Below are 23,185 nucleotides of genomic sequence, written 5' to 3' on the forward strand. Positions count from 1 at the left end.
TCTGTCAGTTCCGATATGTGCATTCAGGTCACCCATTATCAACACCAATTCATGTTGTCCTGCTTTATCTAGTAGGTCCTGCAACTACTGTCTGAATGCACTCTTTTCCTCACTATCACAACCCTGCTGTGGGGCACAGGCTGAGAATAGGAATCCTGCCCTATCCTTACACTGGAGTCTGACTGCCATGAGTCTGCATTAATTCTGATGATATCCCTCACTGCCTTCTGAAGCTTCTCTCTCACCACAATTCCTACACCATCTCTAGCCTGTCCCCCTCCTGAGTAGTAGAGTCTGGATCCCAAGCCAAGTAGCTTTGCTGTACTGCCCTTCCATCTAGTCTCTTGGATACATAGAATGTCCAGCTTCCTCCGTATCATCATATCATCCACTTCCAAGATGCATCCTGTCAGTGAACATACATTAAGCATAGCAATTTTCGGTTCATGTTTGGCAGAATGGTTTTACGTCCAGCTTTCACTCAACAGAGCTATCCCAGGTAAACCAGGCTGGGTAACTAGACACTGGCTGGCCAGTAGCTTACTGACCCAGGGTTGCTGATCTTTATGGCAGGCACACACTGGCCAATAGGTGCACATGTACCCCTCCCACCATTAGCAAGGGTCCCTGGCATGGGTCAGAGTAGGCCGGGTCCTCAACCCAGTTATCACCGGTAACTAACCAAGCCCATTTTGGTGACATTAGTCAACATGACTGAATCACCTAGAGCCATATTTTACACGCTCGAGTGGCTAGCCCTGCCACAGCACACAGTCTGTGATTCATGTTCTCCTATCTTGAGGATACTGCTCACCACAGTAGATGCCCAAAGCAGTTGGTGTATAAAACTCTTCCCCCTACAGGGCACCATATAGAGTCTGTGCTGCTGCCCACAGTTCTATTCATTGGTGAGCTTGAGATGGAAACACTCAGCATGTTTTTCGAACGTGGGAGAAACCCCACGGAGACACAGGGAGTTTGTGCAAACTCCAAACAGGCATTGGTCGGACATCAGGATCAAACCTTGTACCTTGTGCATGGAGGCGATGGCCTTAACCATTATGTCAACTGGTCCTTTACACATCTGACACACATGACATAGCACAAGACTTTGTCTAGTGCTTAAATATACACATCACTATCACCCCGCCATTCATATCACTTCTACTACAAATGCACACATCAATATCACACCTACTAAAAATGCCAACCTCACTATCTTCCCTACTAAAAATGCACACATCACTATCACCCTTACTAAAATACATGTCATTATCTCTCCTCCCAAAAATGAATGCATCTGTAGCATTCTTACTAAAAATATATGCATCACTGTCACTTCTACTAAAATGTAGATATCACTGTTACCACCACCACCAAAAATGTACATGTTACTATCACACCTATTTCAAATGTACACATCACTATTGCCCCCACTTGTTCAAAGTGTATTAAAAGTGGCCTCGCAGACAGATCATCTGAAGCTGATCTGATCCACTCAAATCCAATCCACTACAGCACAATCCAAGCTGATTCACACATCCCTGATGCTCCCTAACTAATAACAAATACTGTTAAGTCTTACAAGCATTCATTCATTAAAGAAATTATAAACATACTTCAAAAAGAAAATGCCTATGTGCTACTACTGTAATTCCCCAACTAAAAATTTCTGTAAGAGTCCTTGTAATAGTCCAGCAAAATATTTACAAATGTAATGCAAGCTGTTTGATTAGATTAATAATTTATTCCTGAGAATATGATGGATTGTGAGTTAAACTGCATCCACAGTATCTTATTTTAGACACGAGTAAATTTTAGTAAGGGAATGGAGTAAGGTAACAAGGTTTGTTCAGATTAAGTTTATGATCAGGTATTAAACCCTTAACTTCCCAAAGTACATGAATAACTATAGAAGAAATGACGAATGAATGTGTGTGTGTGTGTGTGTGTGTGTGTGTGTGTGCGCGCGCGCGCGCGCGAATGGCCCTGGAACCTTTACAAGCCTAGCCCAAAAGATTCCCTGGCATCATGCCACCCGAAGTTATTTTCCAGTACCTCTGTCTAGCAGGGCCACTGAGATAATCTCCAGGGTGAATTTTCTATTTCCCATCCACTCGTCAAGATTTCTCTTGAAGAGGGCCAATGAGGTGCTCTGCTTGAAGTGTAAGGGAAGTCTATTCCAGGGCATTGGGAGTCTCTGGGTTAGGTACCTGTCCCTCCAACAAGCTCTGTTGATTGAGGTGATGAGGTTGAGGTCTCTAGCATATGTGGCATGGAGGGATTGGGATTTCTTTAGATGTAGCATATCTAACAGTGCTGGGTCTGACATGGCTTTGTAGGTCATATGATACTGAAAAAAGTTGGAGTTTTTTTTTAGTCTTTCCACATAGGGCAGGTGTTTAAGGCCTGGGATCCTTTTAGTGAGGCATTTTTGTGGTCTTTTTAGTTGTTGCATATGTCTAGTGAGGTATTGTACTCGATAATTGGTCTAATGAGGGAAGAGTAGAGAGAGAGAGACAATGACCTCTTTCTTCCTGGAGGCAAAACCCTTTGCAATGAGATGTGCCACATAGAAGGATTTTCTGACCACAATGGCAATGTGATTATGACACCTTCGGTGTTCAGGGGACTACCATTGATCTGGTAGTTCATGGATACTGTGTTCTTCCCAAAGGGAATGAAGATGCATTTTTTGGTGTTGAGCTTAAGGCCATGGTTCTGATACCAGTCACTGGTCTCCATAAAACTTTTCTGTAGAATGTCAACATCATTTGGGGAGCTAATAATGGCTCTCAGTTTGCAGTCGTCTGCGAATTTGGTCAGCCAGAGTTCCTCGGTTTTTACCTGGACTTCAGAAAAGTAGATGCCAAACAGGAGAGGACCCAGGACTGATCCCTGTGGGACACCACTCGTGACTGGCCAGTAGTCTGATTTGGAGTCTGCTACTTTCATTGTGTGAGTTCTGTCAGTAAGCCAGTTTGCAACCCACCTTGTGGCATAGGGGTTGATGCCTAATTTAGTAAGTTTATCTAAGATTCCTGACTGAGGAATTGTATCAAAGGCCTTGGCCAGGTCAAGGTAGGCTGTGTGAACTACCTTGCCTTCATCCACAGCTCTGGTGACAGACTCGAAGAAGTCCACCAGGTTGAGTAGACAAGATCTACCCTTAACAAATCCAAAATGCGTGGGGTCTAGAGTCTGGAGATTACCTATGTCCTTATTTATTAGGTCCATGGTGATGTGCTCCATAGCCTTACATACCAGTCTCATCAGGCTAATGGAGCTGTAGTTCTCAGGGTTTGTAGTCACATCACCTTTGTGTAGAGGGATGACTGTAGCAGTGCGTCATTTGGCGGGGACAAACCCTGAAAGTAGGCTGTGATTGAATAGGGCAGACAGGTGTGCTGCCAGTTCATTTTGCAATTCATGTAGAACACAGCCTAGGATGTTGTCAGGTCCCACAAAAGCTGTATTCTTGGCCTTAGACAGTGCAATTTTAACCTGTGCAGCTATAATATTGGGTATTAGGGATCCTCTCAGGTATTGTGATTGGCTCTTTTGGGGGTGGGGGGGTGAAGTTGGCACTGAATCTGTCAGCCAGTATATTGGCAATGTCTGTTGGCTCAGTATAGGAATTAACATTGTGTAATAGCTCAGAACAGATCTGAGCATTGCCTTGTAGATTTTTGGCATAACTATAGGTGGCCTTGTGGTTGTCTTTAGTATCTGTTGCAATTCTGTTTTTGTGTCTAGCTTTAAAGGATTTGATGAGGGACCTCAGCTTTTTGTTGAGGCTGACAAGGGAGTTTTTCCACACTTGGGACTTTGCCTTGTTCTGCATCAGTTTCTTCCTTCTGTTGTAGAGTTTTGTTTATGGTGGGGGGCCACCAGATTGTCTTTCTTTCTTTGGAGGAGAGCATCTTGGTTGTATTGGAGAAGGCCTGTTCCATGCATTTGTGTATGTGTACATACAGTGCATTGGAGTATGATTCAGCAGTCCTGCTATTATTCTCTATTTGCATTGGCACTGTAAAGTTAGCCAGCTCAGTTTTTAGAAGCCCAAAGTTGGCTTTGGAAAAGTTTTTTATGGTGGTTTCCTTTGTGGGGGGGGTGGGTGGGTGGGTGAGGGTGGGATGTGGATATCCATGGTGACTAGCTTGTGGTCAGATCTGACCAGGGAGGAGCTGACAATTGGTGAAGTTCAACAGTTGCCCATATTAGTAATGACCAGTTCAAGGATGTTGCTACTCCTAGTGGGGGTAAGAATGAGCTGGTCCAAGGCACTGGAATTAATGAATTCCAGGAAACATTGAGCAAGTGTGTTGGTACTTTAGTAGTTTTCCCAGTTAATGGAGGGGTAGTTAAAATCACCCAGTATGAGGGTGTTGGTTTGGATCTTAATATTTTCCAGGGTGTTTAGGAATGTGGAGTGGGAGTCTTGGGGCATGGTGGGGGATCTATAGCAGACAACAACCTGGATTGCAGTCTTGCCCAGTGTTAGTTGTACATGGAGTATCTCTGATGTGTTATGTTGGGCTACTAGCCTGGAGGTGTACATAGCCTTTTTGAATATGGAGACACCACTGCTTTTAGAGCTTCAGTTCACATTTTGAGGCCGAAAGGTGTGGTATGAGTTATAGTCTGGCACTGCAGGAGTGCTTTCAGGTGCCTTGAATCAGGCCTCTGTTACTGCACAAAAGTCGATGTTCTCTATTTTAAGGAGTGCTTCAAACAAGTGCATTTTGAGATTTAGATTTCTAGCGTTGAGTAGCATAATCCTCAGATTACATCTGCCTGTAGCTATTATGGTGGTGTTTTGGTCTTCTGGACATTGCCTAAAAAGGCACTACAGGGGTGGCAAGGGCCTTGGCCAGTATACAGAATCCCAGGGGTGACAGGTGCAGGCCATCTCTGACAAAGCATCAAGGTCTTTTGACTATGTCATCCTAGGCAGACAGATACTGGATCCCCTTTGAATGACACCAGAAACTTAGCCAATTGCTGCAGTCAATCATTTTTTGTTTGTTCTCTGGTATCATTGTTGATGACAGTAAGACGCTATTCAGGGCTAGGATCATGACCTCCTGGGCTACATGATCCAAGATCTCCCCATGTCTCTTTTCATGTAGTCCAGGGAGGTGCGTCTCAGGTTATTCACACCAACATGGACAATGACAGAGTAATATCTGTACCTGTTGTGGAGTGACCTGAGTGCATGTGTTATGTGGCGTATCCTGGCTCCCGACAGGCAGCTGACTGTCACCGTCTCCTTATTCAACCTAGTGAGTGGGACATCAGTATGCCTTACTATTGAGTCACCTATGATAAGTGTATTGGTAAGCTGTTTTGCCTTAGGGGCTTTGATTGTGTGGCACACTGTTTGTGTGAGCTACGTGTCTTGTGGTTTGTGCTGTGGTGCAGTGGTTCCAAGTGTTTCTGCTTTGGAGGTCTCTGCTGTTTGGGTAGATTTTTACTGAAGGCCTCTATGAAGGGCAGTGTGTGTTTTGTGTTATTATGGGATAGCTGTGTGGGTATGTGGCTGTGTGTTCCTTGTGGTGAGGTGCTAGGGTTGACCGGCTATTCCAGTCTTGGCTGGAGAGTGCATAGCTTCCAATCTGGTTAAATAGGTGCATCTCTCGCAGGTGTGAGTGTTGTGGGGTAAGAGGAGAGGGTTGTTAGTGTACATGAGGCAGTTTCTACATTGTCTCAGGATGCCCAGGTTCACCAGGTTAATAGGAGAATGCAGGGGAACTGACCTTTGGACATGACTGGATGGTGTGTAATTTATTAAGTAATGAAGCTGTTTCTTTTATAGGAAGTTTAGTGCTGGTAGCAGTCGGTGTGCTACAGTAATTGCTATGGGAAGTCTGAATAAGTGCTAGACTTTATAAGATTAAGTGCAGGAAAGAAGAGAAGTAGCAAGATCTAAGGGGAATACGAAGAGCAGACTTTCTGGCACCGGGAATAGTTTACCCCAGCTTAGCGGTGCTGTGCGTTGCACAAACCTGTGCAAACATGGGTTTTTAAGGCAGAAAGTTAAAAGGGATAGAATGCAGTGCAAAACATCCAATAAGGTACAATTTCAGAGCTGGAAACCACTCCTCTAGTGGTAGATAGGCTCCTCAGTGTTTACCACTCCCACTGATAAGCAGAAAGGCTTCCCTCTATCACAGAAAAGTCTGGGCAACTCAGAAACTATCTGAATCTGGACTACTCTAGTAACAGAAAATAGTGGGAAAACAAGCAAACAGAGAATTTGTTTTTTTTTTTTTTTTCATTTTTATGGGAAAACAGTAATAAAAATACTTAAAACAGCAATAAATTCACTTTAAACACACATCAGGCTAGTGCACTTGAGTGTGCAGCCAACAAACAGGAAATGCAGTTGAAATAAATGCAATAACTTATAAAATGACAAAAATAAAGTGCAGCAAGTAGGTTTAAGCAAGGAAATGTAAACGGAGGTACATAGAATCAACCAAAGTCTCTCTCTCTGTTTTCTGCTGCTCTTGTAGTCTGTAGGATGCCAAAACAGGATCCGCTAGTATAGACAAACACACACACTGTATATACATATGTATTATGTGGACACAGATTGTGTAAGACAGTTTTGTACAAGTTTATGATTAGCCAGAAATAGTCATCAGATATTAAGATCGTCACTGTTAGATATCAAAAATGTAATACTGAAACATCACATGAAACATTGAAAAAACAGTTATTTAACGAATGATTTTAACAGTATCAATCTTAAACCCGTGCAAGGTTTGTAAGCATGAAATACAATTGCATAGGAGAAGTGAGCCCTGTAAAAGGTGACATGTAAAAGATGTCCATCATGTCTAAATTGATGAGAAAGGCTCCTTTCAGTAATGGCATCTTGGATTTATTTACTGGTACATATTTGTTTAATCTTGAAGGGTCCGACATGGATCTCCACTGTTACTCCTTTCCTGACACTAGGAAGGTTCTTTAGTAGCACCCGGGCTCCCTATTATATGATCAAAGACGCATTCTTTTGAATGCGTCTTGATCGAACTTGAAAAATCGAAACGGCAAAATACCGAAATGGCATATAAGCAAATTCTTTTGCTGGGAAAGAAATCACTTGGTCGCCTTAGTTATTTTGCTGTTTTCGTCATTGTGGTGCAATCTCGGCGTTGGTATATTTAAGTAGGTGGGTGTGGTTGGCGAAGCCCCCAGTTTATGTAAAGTTTTAAAGGTTTTTTTTTCTTTTTTGGAACAATGATTTTTTTTTTTCCCTGGGGAAAAAAAAATCGCTGTTCTAAGTGTTCGGGATTGTAAGCTTTCACTTACATGGGGTTGATAAATCAGCGTTCAGTTTTTTAAGTGTTCACTGATTTAATATAGATCTTAGCACCCTCATCAGTGTCAGAAGAATTGCTTTGTAGCCTAGCAATTTTTTTTTTATAATAGGTAATGTGTACTATAACTGCTCCTGTAGTACAAAAGAAATGTATTAAAATGGAGGAAATTAAGCAGATACTATGTTGTAACAAGTCGGTACCACTTTTCTTACATTTTGTCCATGGTCATCTTGAGCCACCGTTGCAAGAAAAGAAAAAGTCTCCTCTCCCCAGGAAATATGAAGATGAGGTATAAAGGTATCAGGAGATTTTAGGAAGTAATCACCGTAACAAGTTGTTTCTGTTTTTTGGGGGATCTGTTTCTCGATATCTGTCTCTATGGGCATCTATCTTCTCTCCGACCAGAATGGTGTATCTTCTGGAACTATCTTCACTAACTCTGTTGCTACTGATTGACCTGTAGCCTGTAAAAGGGCCAATGTTTAGTTCTGAAGGTACTTGTAAACTGCATTGCTTTTCTTTTCTAGCTTCTTTATGATTTCTTGTAAATAGTCCTCAAAAATTGTTTCGGAGCAGTGGAATTTTAAGAACTAACCATTTGCATTTTCTAGAAAAGGCTGGATACACATCCAGGTATAGCTCTTTAAGAACAGACATGTAGCAGCAGCCTTTCTATAATATTGTATCTGCAACCTATTATATGCAGTCCCATATTTGTTGAAACCTGAGAAAGTTTGCTGTGCTGATGGCCTTGTTTCCCAGGGAGACTGTCATGCGTGTGTGTGTGTGTGTGTGTGTGTGTGTGTGTGTGTGTGTGTGTGTGTGTGTGTCTCTCTCTCTTTCTCTACTTACCAAAATCCATCTAGAATTCTGCTTTCCATAGCATTTGGCAGCTTGTTTGGGTCTGGCACTGCTTTCATCCCCTTTCAGCTGTCACACAGATCACTACTGGGTTAAATAGTGTTTTTTTTTTTAATTAAAATACTGATATAGTTACTAAAACAGGAGAAATTGTTAATTTTTTTTGGGGGGGGGTATTGTGAGTTGAGTATCATTGATGCACACTTGTAAACCTCCTCAGTGATCTCAGTGACTGGGGGGAAATAAATATTTAACTGGTTAAGCCCAATGGACACAGAATTTCATTTTTAGAGGAGACCAGAGAGCCATGTCAGTTTAAGTGACTTGCTAAGCATTGGATACTAAGGAAATAGCGGTTGTGGGTATCAAACCTAGGAGAGTCTGAGAACAGTAAGAGGTCTAAGTTATTCAATGCCTAATAATACTTTCTAATTTATTTTACGTGCAGGACATCTCCCTAACCACACTTCCCATTTAAAATGGCCCTTCATAAGGTTAAGGGCATCATTAAAGGTGACATCTTCTCATGGGAAGCCTGAACAGTGGGAATACTCATCATCAAAACTGGTCAGTAGATGCTAGATTATCCCCTTCCTATGGGTGTGGGAGGCTTGTTCCAGACGCTATCTGGAGACTTTGCCACTTGTGCAAATATTAGATCAAATAAAACAGGAAACTAGCCTGGCTCTATGGCACAGAGGGATAAGCTGGGATTAAGACCTAGATGACTTGTGTTTGACCAGTGCCTCAGGAACTACAGGATCCAGATCAAGGGAGGAGAAGTGGCAGTGAGAGTGAGTGTTTTTTGTTGGCTCACTCACCTTGAGGGGAGGGACTGCTAGTGCTGGTTGCTGGCAGTATTTGCAACCAACAAATGTAGGCTTGTTGGGATCAGTATTGCAACCCAGACAAGGAATGTGGGCTTTGTCTACCAACCCAGTGATGGCAGATGGGTGGGAATATACAGTAGGATCTTATAGAGATGTATATGCTCATGTCAGCCACCACTTGGGGAGCAGGGCTATGGCCATATATGAAAAATGCTTGCATTGTCTGCATGTAAATGACACACATGAAAAAGGAGTGAGGATGATAATTAATGCTCTGGTCTGGGGAGAGTTGGCCCCAGTCAAAAAATATGGATCATCCCAATCTGTGGGGGGTGAAGCCAGATCCTCATCCCACTGGGATAAGGGCATTTTCAACCCTGTTAGAGACATGTAGATGGAATAATGCTGCTGGGGCACAAACTCCTCCATAACTGCCTGGATGATTACCTTCTCTATTTGCCACTCCTGCTCCCCACTGGCAACCCTATGTTGTGCAAAATATTTGGAGACTCAGGGTTTTTATATCTCAGGAGGGGTGCTATTGGTCAGCAGACATAGAGGGAAGAATCAAATAGTAAAAAAATAGTTGGAAACTCCTTCAAATTCTTTGGGTATTTGTGTGACTATCATTCTTTTACCTGGCATCCTGATCTTGGATGTCAATTCATCTGGTACCTTTTCCCCAATAACAGTGTTATCAGATGTTCTACGGACTAAAATTGACCCAGTCACAATATTTCGTGACTCGTCCTCAACTTGAGTAGTAGGATTTAGGCAGGTCTTCTCATGAATGCCTGTGGTAATTACCAGGAGACTGTCATCTGAATGGAACGTGGTATTTTCCAACAGGAATCAAGAGTCAGGGGGCCTGAGATTCCAGTGTCAGTGCAGCTATAAAGTCACTACAGATGCCTTTTCAGAAAATAAATCCTTGTAGTATACCTCCTTTGATAAAACAGAGGTTTGAATTGTTGCTGTAGAAGTTGAGGACAAAATCTCCTGGGTGAATTAGATTCTCCACAGTTCACAAGGGAAGAAGGCCTTAGTAGGACCTCTGGCTGGTTTTATGCTACTGTTTCCCATAGATTCTAACTTACCTTTTTTTCACATTTCTTTGTGTAATTTGTGATGTTTTGAAGAGCCTCTCTCCCTTTTCCTTCTCTGGCAAGATACATAAATCAGGATTTAGATTTTTGAGAGTTCTTCCACCAATATTTAGATGAACATCCCCAAGATATGTCCAAAACCTCATGGTACTTAATAGCCCCCCACTCTGAAGATTTCTGGATTATTACTTACTGAAAGTTCCACAATGTTTATGTAGCTCACATCTCAGTTCTCTCCTAACCAAAGAGACACTGTATAAGTGATATTCTTTAGAAGGATTTTGTCTCCCGAAAGAAGAATTTTTTGGTAATCCTTTTTCCAGGGACATCATCAGACATTAAAAGTGCCCAGACTACCCAACATAAACTAGCAAGGTTCAGTAAACACTAAAAAAGAATACAAAAAAAAAAAAAATGCCATCAGATCAGCCAAGGAAATGACTGACAGAATTATACAAGTAGCTGACCACTCCACCAGGAAAAAGAACTGAAGAAGGCATAGGTTCTGTTCTCCTTTATGGCTGAGCTCCAGAGTGATGTCCAGAGAGTAGAGGGTAACCTCTATCCCCTCCATGCATAGGGGCATCTTATTGCTTTCCAGATATGGCCAGCATAGGATTGAGGTAATCCCATTTATGTTATGAACCTATGCAGCAAAGATTATTATAATGAACATGCATGTTTTATTAGTAAATGTTACCTGTAAAGTTAACCTGAGGCATCCAAATGTCAAAAAAAGGTAATCAGGTGTTCGCATTCCAGAAAAAGACAAGTTAGAAATTATTTTGTTTCATATTTAAAATACTCAAAGGTAACCATTACTGTCTACTTGACACTGAGGTAAAAACTCCATTTTAGAGATGATTAATGTTGCAGTGGTTGGGGCTAAGTGCATTGAAGCAGGCATATCTGCGCCATTTCATCTTGTTACATATGTTGAAGTCGTAGCATGTATTACGAAATAACCAGCTTGCATGAAAATAGTTGGAGCCGAAGACCAGAGCACAAGAGTATGTATTCAACTATGATAATTTATGCAAAAGCTAAGAAAGCTCTGAGATAAATAAAAGAAATTATTACTACTAGGGTGCAACAATTACTTAAATGCAATAACTCAGATTTAGAGTTGCATTTGATTTGAAGTATAGCTCTGAGAACACAATTTTAAAACATACTAAACATAAATCGTAATAAATAAACTGATGTACATAAGAAATAATTCTGCAGTTTGTCAGACAATATTACAAGGTCAAGGAGCTTCAAAAATGTGCAAATCTGCTTCTTGTGAATCACTTCCTCTTTTTTTAGTTATGATAACCACTGCACTAAAACTCAACCTCTGAATCATCTAATATGTTCGTAACACCTAGATTAATATTTACTTGTTTTTTAAACTATCTTCATGGCTTGCATACCTCAGAACAGCAACTGATACTGAATTGTCTCATGATAACACGAGACACCCACAGAAAACAGCTAAGAGGATTTACAGGTCTTCTGATAGTCACACTGTGTTCCTACAGACAGGCACTGAATTTCTGCATACTTTGGCAATGCGATGAAACGATGGAATTTTAAATAATTCCCTCCTACAATAAAATACTTGGATATTTGGCCTTTCTCTCTGTCCTTCTTAATTATGCATATTAGCTCCGTACAGTTCCGGTTAGTTACTCAGCAAATGAATCACAGGACATTAAGTACATTTTTTTTAGCAGTTGATACAAATAAATATATATATTGTTACTGTTTGGTGTAAACAAAATTACAGTCATTGTTAGTAAAAAAAGTATCTGTTCTTACCTGTATATCCTGGTTGGCAAAAACACTGGAATGCATTAACTAAATCTTCACAAATGGCACCATGTTTGCAGGGTTCAGATTCACATTCATTAATGTTAATCTCACAGTTGTCACCTTTAAAAAAATGGAAATATGTAATGCATCATTCATTTAGTGTCACTGAACATTGCTCAAAAGACAGGCTGGAATTCAAGAATGTTATGGAACTTTTTTTTTTAAATCACCTATCACCGGACTAGAGTCTCTGGGCATGCCACTGGGAGAACAGCAAGAAAAGACCAGCTAAAGCAATGTTGCAGTGAATGAACAATATTGCATAACTACCTAAACAGCCCATGTCATGGTGTCAGATAGCATTCTAGAACAGAATGACTGTGTCCCCCCAGTAATATAAGTCTTGCAGCATGTTGCCCGTTGGTGTACATTAGCAACATAGGAAGACTGCTGATGTGGACAATGTAGTTCAATTTAATCACCACCTTATGAGCTGATCAGCTTTTAGGATGTAAGAACTGATCACTGGCTTGTTATTGGCTGTTAGTTGTACAATACAATGGTTGGCATGATGTTAGAAGTAGAATCAGCTGTTAACAGTGTAGGCTGGATAGGAAGGTGCTATCAAGTGCCATCAGGCTGTGTGGGGGTGGGTTAGTGGACACCACATGCCATTAGGATGGGTGAGGGTAGACAAAAGACATTTATGGCTGAGTGAACAGATTAGAGGGTTTACAGAAGATTCAAACTATAACCAGCATGGAATAAAGGGTGGACATTGATGAATTCTGGGATATGTGAATGACAGTTGCTGATAAGCATGGTGTGACATCTGCCACCCAAGCTGTAAAAGCTGCAGTTATTACAGCTTGGTTAGCTGGGGGAGGGTAACAAGCACATCAATTACTTTATATATATATATATATATATATATATATATATATATATATATACCGGGGGAGGCTTTCACTGATGGCAAGGTGGGACTGTACATTGCCCCGGTGAGGAGCCTGTATGATAGAATTTGTGTGTACCATATGCAATGCATGTCATCCACAGCTGGGACTCCTGGCAACCACACACCAGGACCACCACCACTGCATTCATTTTACTCCTAATATGCAGTTGTGGCAGATGTCTGCCAGCAGGGTGCACTTCTGCAATGAGCTTTTCCATCTCAGACCTTATGTCCAGTGCATGGTTTGGGTGAAGGTCTTGTATCAGGTATAAGCTACTTATGAACCCTATACCATGTATAACTTAGTCATAAACCTCAATTTATCTGATATAACATGTGACATTATTCCACTATAGCACTAATACACTCCAATAAGAATTAGAAGATTGTTCCAAGCTAGTAAGGTAAAATACACAGATTTGATCCTATGGTTAATCCGACTTCATCAAAAATGCCTGTGTAATATAAATGTCTGTAGTGATCTGTACAGTTATGCATATAAAATCTTCCATGGAATGCCATATATTTCAGATAGTACATAGGTCACAGAGTGCCATATATTTCAGATAGTACATAGGTCACGGAGTGCCATATATTTCAGATAGTACATAGGTCACGGAGTGCCATATATTTCAGATAGTACATAGGTCATGGAGTGCCATATATTTCAGATAGTACATAGGTCACGGAGTGCCATATATTTCAGATAGTACATAGGTCACGGAGTGCCATATATTTCAGATAGTACATAGGTCACGGAGTGCCATATATTTCAGATAGTACATAGGTCACGGAGTGCCATATATTTCAGATAGTACATAGGTCACGGAGTGCCATATATTTCAGATAGTACATAGGTCATGGAGTGCCATATATTTCAGATAGTACATAGGTCACGGAGTGCCATATATTTCAGATAGTACATAGGTCACGGAGTGCCATATATTTCAGATAGTACATAGGTCACGGAGTGCCATATATTTCAGATAGTACATAGGTCACGGAGTGCCATATATTTCAGATAGTACATAGGTAACACTTCCATTATTTTCTTCCAGATTTAATCACTGCAGTCTACCATTAGAATTTTTATAGCAAATCCTGTAATTTCTGTTTTTAAATTAAGCATTTTTACTTGATTATGAAATAACCTGTTTATACCTGCACATGGCCTATCAGGATTCTGTTAGCTTTTAAAGATTACATAAGGATACTAAAATAAATGTATGCAATTATTTTAAATTGTACTCAAATATTACATCTGATAGCCTTGCAGTTTCCAAACGCACTGGTTAAATTTTCCAGTTAGTTCATTTTCGAAAAGAGCATTGATGCATGAGCTGCAAATGAACTTCTTACTATAGTCCTGGGTTTGAGTCCATCTTTCTCAACTTGTAAACTGTGCTATTTTGAGAAACTCACTTAATTAGATAGTATTTCCAGGCCCTGCTGAAAACAAGCTGTTGTGTCTATAGAGCTTAATTGTTAAAAATTAAATAAGCACGATTAAACAATTCAGTGTATGTTGTTATAGTTTAAACCTTGATTAAAATGTATTTTTTCAAATAAGCCAATGTAAATGCAGTATTACACTGGAATCACCTCTAGTGTCATACTCAAACACTATTCACATATTCCTTTAATACTTTCAGTTGATCCATATTCACTAATACCCCCTTCCCGTTTCATTTCCTTTATTCCCTCCCCAGCTCCACTTGTTTCTGCTACTTCTCTTCAGCTTTAGCTGTAAATATTATTTGAAATTCAGTCCCAGCTCTAAGAAATGACAGTGTAAATTCTATATTATAATCAGTCTCTCATATGAATCTATAATCATTCACTCTGGAACACTACCTACCTGTGTGTCATGCTTATTATCATATGAATCTATAATCATTCACTCTGGAACACTGCCTACCTGTGTGTCATGGTTATTATCATATGCATCTATAATCATTCACTCTGGAACACTGCCTACCTGTGTGTCATGCTTATTATCATATGAATCTATAATCATTCACTCTGGAACACTGCCTACCTGTGTGTCATGCTTATTATCATATGAATCTATAATCATTTACTCTGGAACACTGCCTACCTGTGTGTCATGCTTATTATCATACAAATCTATAATCATTCACTCTGGAACACTGCCTACCTGTGTGTCATGCTTATTATCATATGAATCTATAATCATTCACTCTGGAGCACTGCCTACCTGTGTATCATGCTTATTACAGATTGTATTGAAGGATTAGGCTCACACTACAAACAGTTTGTATGATTATGGTAGTTAATGGCTACAGGTGTGTTTATTTTTTTAACTTCTACTTGGTCTTAAAATGTCTCTTTCCATTTGTTTGGATTTATTGTATATGTATATGTGTACCTTAAACACAACAGCCATGGGCAGGAATCTTACAATTTGGATTAGCAGCTAGCATTATAGAGCAGAGAAGAAAACAACACAGGAAGAGATACCATCAAATGATCATATAACAACATGCAATTAAAGCCATGCAGACTAATAAGCAAACTAGATGCATCTGCATGGCACTGAAAGTAGGTTGTGAGTCATACGTGTGAAGCATGGGTAGCATGCGAGCTGCATGTCTATACTAATCAAAGCTTGGACAGGGAATTGTAGGGCTGCAGCAAGGAACCACGTTAGCTGCAGCAGCAGCTGCATTTACTGTCTGTAAGTGCCATTATTTCCCCGTCATGTATGTAATGCAACAGCAGTGGCACAAGTAGAAATGGTATCGAAAGCAAATTACTTACAATCCACTTACAGATAAGCAGCTAATCAATCATTTCCAAGTGGACAGAGATATTATGTAGACACTGCTTAATAAGCATCACCCACAAGCTCAATGAAGGAGGAAGTCAGACTTACTATGTTAGAGGATAGCAAGGAATATGTAGCTCACACTACAATGTCTACCAGGACATTTCAAAGACAAACACAGATACACTACTTGTACATGTGGATGAGTATACCTGTCTTCCCATCACACCAGGGGAGAGAGCTGCCATTACCCAAGACTTCTATATTATTGCTTGCCTCTCTGAAGTAACAGATGCTTTAGACTGCACTCATTTTGCAAGAAATACTCCACCTGATAATGGTTTCGGGTCTATATTATATGTTCAAAGTTTGAAAACTTCGAATGTTAAATAATCAAATTTAAATGTTTGAAGTTTCAAACATTGAACATATTAAAAAAAAACGGAACTTATCTGACTAGTGTAGTCCCATGCACCCCCACACCCCTCGATCTTTAAATATACCATCTCCGAGACCGCACTATAGTGCGGGAAAAGGAAGATTTCCCTTACTGCACTGTAGTGCGGTCTCGGAGTTGGTATATTTAAAGAGCGGGGGGTGTGGAGGGGGCGCATGCAGGGGGGCTTGCCCCCTGCCTACAGCCATTATTTTTTTTTTTTTTATTATATGTTCGATGTTTGAAACTTTGAACATTTCAATTAGATTATTTAACGTTCAAAGTTTTCAAACTTCAAACATATAATATAGACCCAATGGTATCCACATGTTAATAGGAAAGGCTGCCATTCTATCAGCTGCCAGATAATGAATAATAACCAGTGTAGTTGCACAACACACTGGCAGTATCCAAGACTCACACACACAAGGCATCTACAACAGCTCTTCCTACGCAGTGCAATTCCATAGGGTCACCAAGATTATAATATTAAGTGCAGGCATGGTGGTAATATTTGAAATAAACAGCCAAAGACACTGTGCATGCCTCTGTTACCCCCATATGTTCCTAATGCATTTCAGGTGATTCAGGATACCTATTGCAGCCCTGGCTGATGATGCCCTTAAGGAACCTACACAACCTTACTAAGATGCATTATATCACCACCCATGTGCAAACATGACTCATCACAGAGCATGTGCTGTGCCTGCTGTAAACATTGTTCTGATCATGGGGGTGCAGCAGTATGTTCTCTCCACAACATGCAAGCTGTTTGTAGAATGCTGAGTGCTACATGATATGATTACAAAGACGTACACAAGCCAACTACCCTAGGATCCACTTATCCCACTGCAGCAGAACCTGTATCATCCAGTGATGACAGTGAGCCCAGGTAACAGCAAGCAGCTGCTGCACCCCCCCTCCCAAAAGTGGTAGGCATGTTACACAGTAGCAGTAGTGCAATAGTAGTCACGGTCATTCAGAGCAGTTTCATAGCAAAGGCTGCTCCTTCTGGCAGATTCTGGGAAATAAAAGATGAGAACCACTGGGAGACTGCATCTGTGTTGTGGTTGTTTGTCGTGCACTACTGTAACTAAGGCAGCTACCCTATGCAGAAACTTTTAGGGTGTATGATTGACAGTGCAACTGAGTTACCAGTCAGGCATGTGTGTGGTACAGACGGTCATATTAGTGATTTAAGCAGCTGCAGATGGTATCTTATGGCTGCTTACTCAGTGCTTGTTAGTAACTGTAGCAAAGATTCAGCATTAAGAAGCCATTTACCACAACTCTTTATAACTGCCTTTTGGTCTCAGAGGAGCTGATTTAATATTTGCTTAACTTCAGGTTGAGGGAGCTGCCAGTCTGGAGACTGCCCAGTATACCAAGTCATCCAGCTATGGCTCTGTAGTGATGACCGATACAATCCCATGTCAGTGAGGCACAGTGTGGGTTACTGTACAGAGCTGTACACTTGTGATGCTGTGTGGACCACTTCAGGCTTATGCTGACCTGAACTTGTAGTTGGGACTGTAGATTTGCACTTTTGTGTGTATCTTACCTACACCTATGCATATTCACTTATGTGGCCCCTTCAGTTTCCATATGTGCAATGTGATAGGACAACTACGTTGGTTGCCACAGGTGGCAGGAGAGACATTTGGCAGGGTTAATTTGAGTAGGACTGACTGAGTTGTATCTATAAAGTACCATTTTTTAGGACATCTTCACCAATGGCTCCCTTCCCATTCTGTCTCTCTCCTGTACATCATGAAACCTTTGGAATGTAGGCACATCAGCTACCCCCCACCCCAACTGCAGCTGTTTGATTTAGATAGCTAGGAGGGTTGTAACCCGTCTGGCAGGTAGCATGGCCAAATTACCTGTTGCAGCTGAACCAGCACTTAGGCAGATGGTTGCATAGACAGTACAATGGTTCACTAACTAGTCAGCATATAGCTTTGTTCCACTGGGCCACCACAGGTGGATGAGGCCCATTCCACTAGCCACCCTGACCTATCAGTGGTCTCAGTGATGTCAGTGGCCAACACGCTGCCTGTATCCCACACTATTCTATATCAAGTATAGCTCAGCTTACTATGTCCTGACCAATACCTTAAACATTATTTATTCCTCCCATTACCATGTGTTTGCCCAGTCTTTATCTCGGTCTACATGTCCCCCACCTCCAGGTGGGTATGCATCTACCCCTGCTTGTCTACACCCTTCTGCTTGCCCCTTTTCCAGCTGTCATTTCCCTCTTTGCCTGTCACACTTCCTATCATCCCTTCTCACTCCAAATACATAAAATGGGGAACCTATCCCCACAACAACAAGCCTGACTCCCCTTCACCTACTTATTGCTCTATGTTTCCCTTCTGCGTGTACTCCTGCTTAGTACATTCCTCCATTTCCTGTTTGCTGTACTCTGCTTTCCTCCCCATTCATGAGACCAGCAGATGTCCAGCTGATTAACCATCACATGCGTTTACACTGCACTATAACTGGTTGCTGTACAACATTCACCTCCTCACACTAAACAATGTCTTGTCATGGCAGCTTTGTGAGACTAACCATCATGTGAGTACTGTCTTACTGATTTATGTACATATTGTACTGCTTGGCTGTGGCCATTTTGTGCTTCTTCTGTGCTGCTCCACTTTTCGCAGCTGTGCATAGCAATGTTCTCAGCCATACAGTGTGTCTACATTTAATTATTCCGGTAGTGTTTTCACTACGCTACACAGCTGTTGGTCTGGCACATTTTGCATCCATATGAGTTCCAGCCTTAGTCTTTCATTGCTCAACAGCATTTCCAGTTTTGCAATACTTAAATTTATTGCTGTATTTTAGTGATACTCTCTCTGTGTTTTGTTCCTCTGATTTGCAGAAGTTCTTCATCCTTGGGTATAGAAAGAAAAAATGTTGGTATGCTTTTAGCTTTTCTCCATGATATATGGGCTCAGTGCCATAAGAAGGAACTTATTTTTTTTTTTTCTGTGTGCTCTTTTTGTACATTAACTCAGATCTTTGGAACTCTGAGTGACTGATGTGGTGTTATTCAAAAGATCTGTTTTCTTTTTACACTACTGCAGCGATTTGTTATGCAAGAAAACTTGTAATATCATTTAATTTACTAATTTCATCAGCCCTTGATACTCTTTACAAGTAATAATTTCCTGAAATTAGTCATTCATAATTTTACAGAGAAAACACACTCAAGTTCTCAGCCATATGAAGTAAGTTCTGATTGCAGCCTTGCTTGATCTGATTGGTTCTTCCATTATCAGATCACAATAATACTTACTGGATATGCTATGTTATCACTGTGCAATATTCAGCAGGCATCCTGATTGGTTCTTCCATTATCAGATCACAATAATACTTACTGGATATGCTATGTTATCACTGTGCAATATTCAGCAGGCATTCACCTTCAAAGAAATGGCAGAACACTCCTGAAACTGCATAGTAAATTTGAAGGATGAGATTGTGGTGAGCATAGTGCTTCCTGTTAGAAATACCATATACATCTCAAAGTCCAAAAATTAGCAGTTGTAGAGTACAATTTCCCAAAAGGTTGTACTTACCTGTAAATCCAGGCTGGCAGTAACAGATGTATCCTGCTGCTGTCAGGTAGGTAAACTTTCGCAGTTCAGGAAGAATACCATAGTAACTCTGATTAGAACGTTCAAAGCATGTCCCCCCATTCTGGCAGGGATGACTGATGCATTCATCTTCATCATCTTCACAGTGTTGCCCCCTATAACCTACAGAAGAAATGACGTGGTACGAAAGAAATTATTAATTCAGGAGTTCTGACAAATTCCATAAGCTTTGTGATATGACACTGAAAAAGTTTTATGTTAATATGATTTTCCTATGTTTAAAACATGCTAAACACTTATGGGTAACCCCATTCTTGACAAATGGAATGATATTAGATTAAAATAATTCCAGACATCAAATATTTTACAGCTGTGTACACTTATACTACCTATGTAATTGCTAGGGTTATTTCTGTAAACCCATTTTGGTATTAATTAAAACATATGCATTTATTAAAGAACAGATTCCTTTTATGTTAATTAATCATAAGACCTATTTATATAAACTTTTCAAATGGTTTGAGTCTTTTCTTATCAATGAGGTCATGCCTTTTTTATTAAATAATTGAGAGTGAGGGTATTCAGCTTACAGTTTTCTGAGGCCAATACAAACACATCAGCTTCTCTATACTAGACAAAATGAATTGTACAGAATCCTGTTTTTACTTTTTACATTTTTAGTGTTAATATGAAGCCCACAAAAAAATCCAGGAGATGTAACTGCAAAATAGACCAATAAATTGTTTATGGAAAGGATCTTTACCTCTCATCTATGCTTGAGAATGGAGGGCGGTGGCCTTTTCTGCATTCGGTTCATAAAGCTGTTTAGTAACAACATATGCTGTCCCACATATTGACCTGCCTTTCCTATTTCATTTAGTTTCATGACAAATGTGGCAGAACTATGATCTCTGTACTGTACTAAACACATTGCTTCTAAGTACATTTTAAGCATCTGGACTCTCACATTAGTCTCAGACTGCATTTCTTGCTATAATCTGATATCCTCTGAGGAAGAAATGTGTAGATAGAGGATCATAGAAATTACAGAGCAAGCAAGTCTGAAGACCAGACCATATGTCCCTTGCCAAATACCACCATCAGACAGTCCCCCCCACATTTCCAGTAGGGCAAAACATGTCAGGCATGGGATGAACTTGCAGGTATCCACACATTTTTAAGGTTAGTTTTAAAAAATCAGGGGTGTTAGTCTACATAACATGCAGAGGCAATTTGTTCCTGAAATGAGGCAACTATTGGGTAATGAATCTATCTCACCAACAGGTTATATTTATGTTAGTAGAGGTTCAGATCCCTTGTTTGGGTACTTGTGTGGCCATTTAACATTGTGAATGTGTAAGATCCATTAGGGTAGGTTCTCTGTTGTCTCAGATTATCAGGTATATCTTTATGAAGGAGTCTGTAAGAGACAGATGTGATCTACAGCAATGATTGGGAGGTATGTTTAGTTCTTCCACTGCATGTAATATTGATATTTAAATAATTAAATGAGATTATAAATTTGTACTTTAATTATAATGAAAGTAACAGTTGTACCTATAAGGCTTAGTTTCATTTTTTGAAAGCAGAGACTACATTTGGTCAGAACTTGTAGGTCATAAATATTAGTATCAAACAGTGGAAAATGTAGAACAGCTGGCACTTGAAGACAACAAATACAGTCTTTGTGAAATTTAAGACTGCGGAGTGCTGTAGTGGTTAACACTACTGCCTCATAGTTTCTTGTTCTCCAAAATGACCTTATGTGGTACCTTGAGAAAAGGTTAAAAACACCTTATTGCCCTCCATATTCAATGTATTTGTGTGTGAGATGTTGTGTGCTATGTAGATATGGTGTGTTTTCTGTATCTGTGTTGTTATCATTTTAACTTTTTTTGTGGTTCCAGTGATGAGCATACATTTAAAAAAGTATCATCCTTGACTGGTATATCTAACACAGTCAATAAAAAGTAGGTAGCTTTCCAAGGCTGGAGTTTAAGAGCTGGAGGCTATCTTGCAGGGATGCACTTCTAGAATTATAGACAGTGACACTAACATGTGAATATACCACTGAAAGCACATACTAAATGGATACTGTAAAGGTAAAATACTCGAAATGGTTGGAAGGAGGATTCTAAAAATGAGGATATTGTATAAGCTGGCAGCATCAGAGGTTTAAAGCACATCTAACTCCTGACTTTATGCATCAATATAGTAGAGTGCATGTTTATGGGAGTTAAACAATTTGTACTGTGCATAATATTTAACTTTTCTGAAATGCGGAGTTGTGTATTGCAGGTGGTAACGGAAGTCCAAATGCATGTCCTGTTTGTTGTGTATTAATGAAAATCTAACTCGTTTTCCTTTTAAATTTATCTTTTGAATCAGTGGGAAACAATTTATTCTGTATAGAAATATGAATCTTGGGTAAATTTAAGTCTGGTAGATATATAGATCTCTCTCAGCCTTGATTGCAAATGTAAAATGATTTTATATTCCCTGAGAGAACTGTTCTCATGTACATATGCATATTCATCTCTTATAGTTTAGGTTACTTTAGTTTACATTTTCATTTCTAAAACATACATTAAAGAAAATCAGACGTCTGTTTAAAATGCAAAACTGATACAAATATATTTTCTTTATAAAAAGGCCTGACACTGGTCACCACCTTCCACAGAGTACAATCCAAACATAAGATATTATTTTAAAACCTTCTGTGGAGTAATATAATTTGACAATCAGCCCTTGGGCTCTCTCAGGGGGCTTAAACGCAAGTAGCTTGAGGATATGAGGCGGGCGTCATCCCTTGATAGCAAAACCACAATCTTTTAAAAATATGAATGTCCAGAGCATCCATTTACCATTTATGGTGCGTGTGTGTGCATAGAAACAATAATAATTACTAGATGTCATGTTGGTGCCTGACACCAACATTTATTTTTTTATTGCTAAGGTTGGATGGCGCACAAATAAAACTGCACTGTAACCATCAAAGTCAGAAATAGCTGTAGTGGTTTGTTATTATCAGTGCATCGCACACTGCAGTTCTATTTTGGGATTAGCAATTGTTGTGAATATTAGAGTGAATCCAGTAAAACTATCTAGCTGTAAAGAACAGGATTTATAGCAGAAATTTGTATGATGCAGCCATAAAGATGGTACCCATAATCAAGGCTTCACAGCATTTTTTAATAGAAATCAAATAATGATGATGAGTTCTCAAGTATTTGAAAAGACATGAAACTGGCAAAAATGGTGAGATAGAGTCATAAAGAAGGTTGCACATTGCAAGGCTCTAGCCACCAACTCCCATCTATCACATGCAGTAGGAGTTGAACCAGCTCAGCTAGATCTGATGCACATAAGGTTTGGTTTGGGGCACAAAGTCAGATAAAGTGAAGAGTTTAAAGATGCACAGATTAAAACTGTTCAACATTGATCAAACTTCACAGAATTGCATTAGAAAC

General features: G+C 40.0%; 1 protein-coding gene across 1 annotated transcript in view; it reads right to left on the minus strand.

The window, feature by feature from the left end:
• Nucleotides 1–23,185, minus strand: part of LOC122790762 (protein crumbs homolog 1-like) — a 489,172-nt gene that overhangs the window by 408,243 nt on the left and 57,744 nt on the right. The window contains exons 4-5 of the mRNA XM_044058372.1: nucleotides 19,698–19,877; nucleotides 11,932–12,045 (exon numbers count right to left, since the gene is read on the minus strand). Of these exons, the coding sequence (XP_043914307.1) occupies nucleotides 11,932–12,045; nucleotides 19,698–19,877 (294 nt within the window). The remainder of the gene's footprint in view (nucleotides 1–11,931; nucleotides 12,046–19,697; nucleotides 19,878–23,185) is intronic.

This window comes from Protopterus annectens, chromosome 16.part0 (assembly GCF_019279795.1).
Source record: "Protopterus annectens isolate FY-2018-M chromosome 16.part0, PAN1.0, whole genome shotgun sequence".
Taxonomy (NCBI): Eukaryota; Metazoa; Chordata; order Ceratodontiformes; family Protopteridae; genus Protopterus; species Protopterus annectens.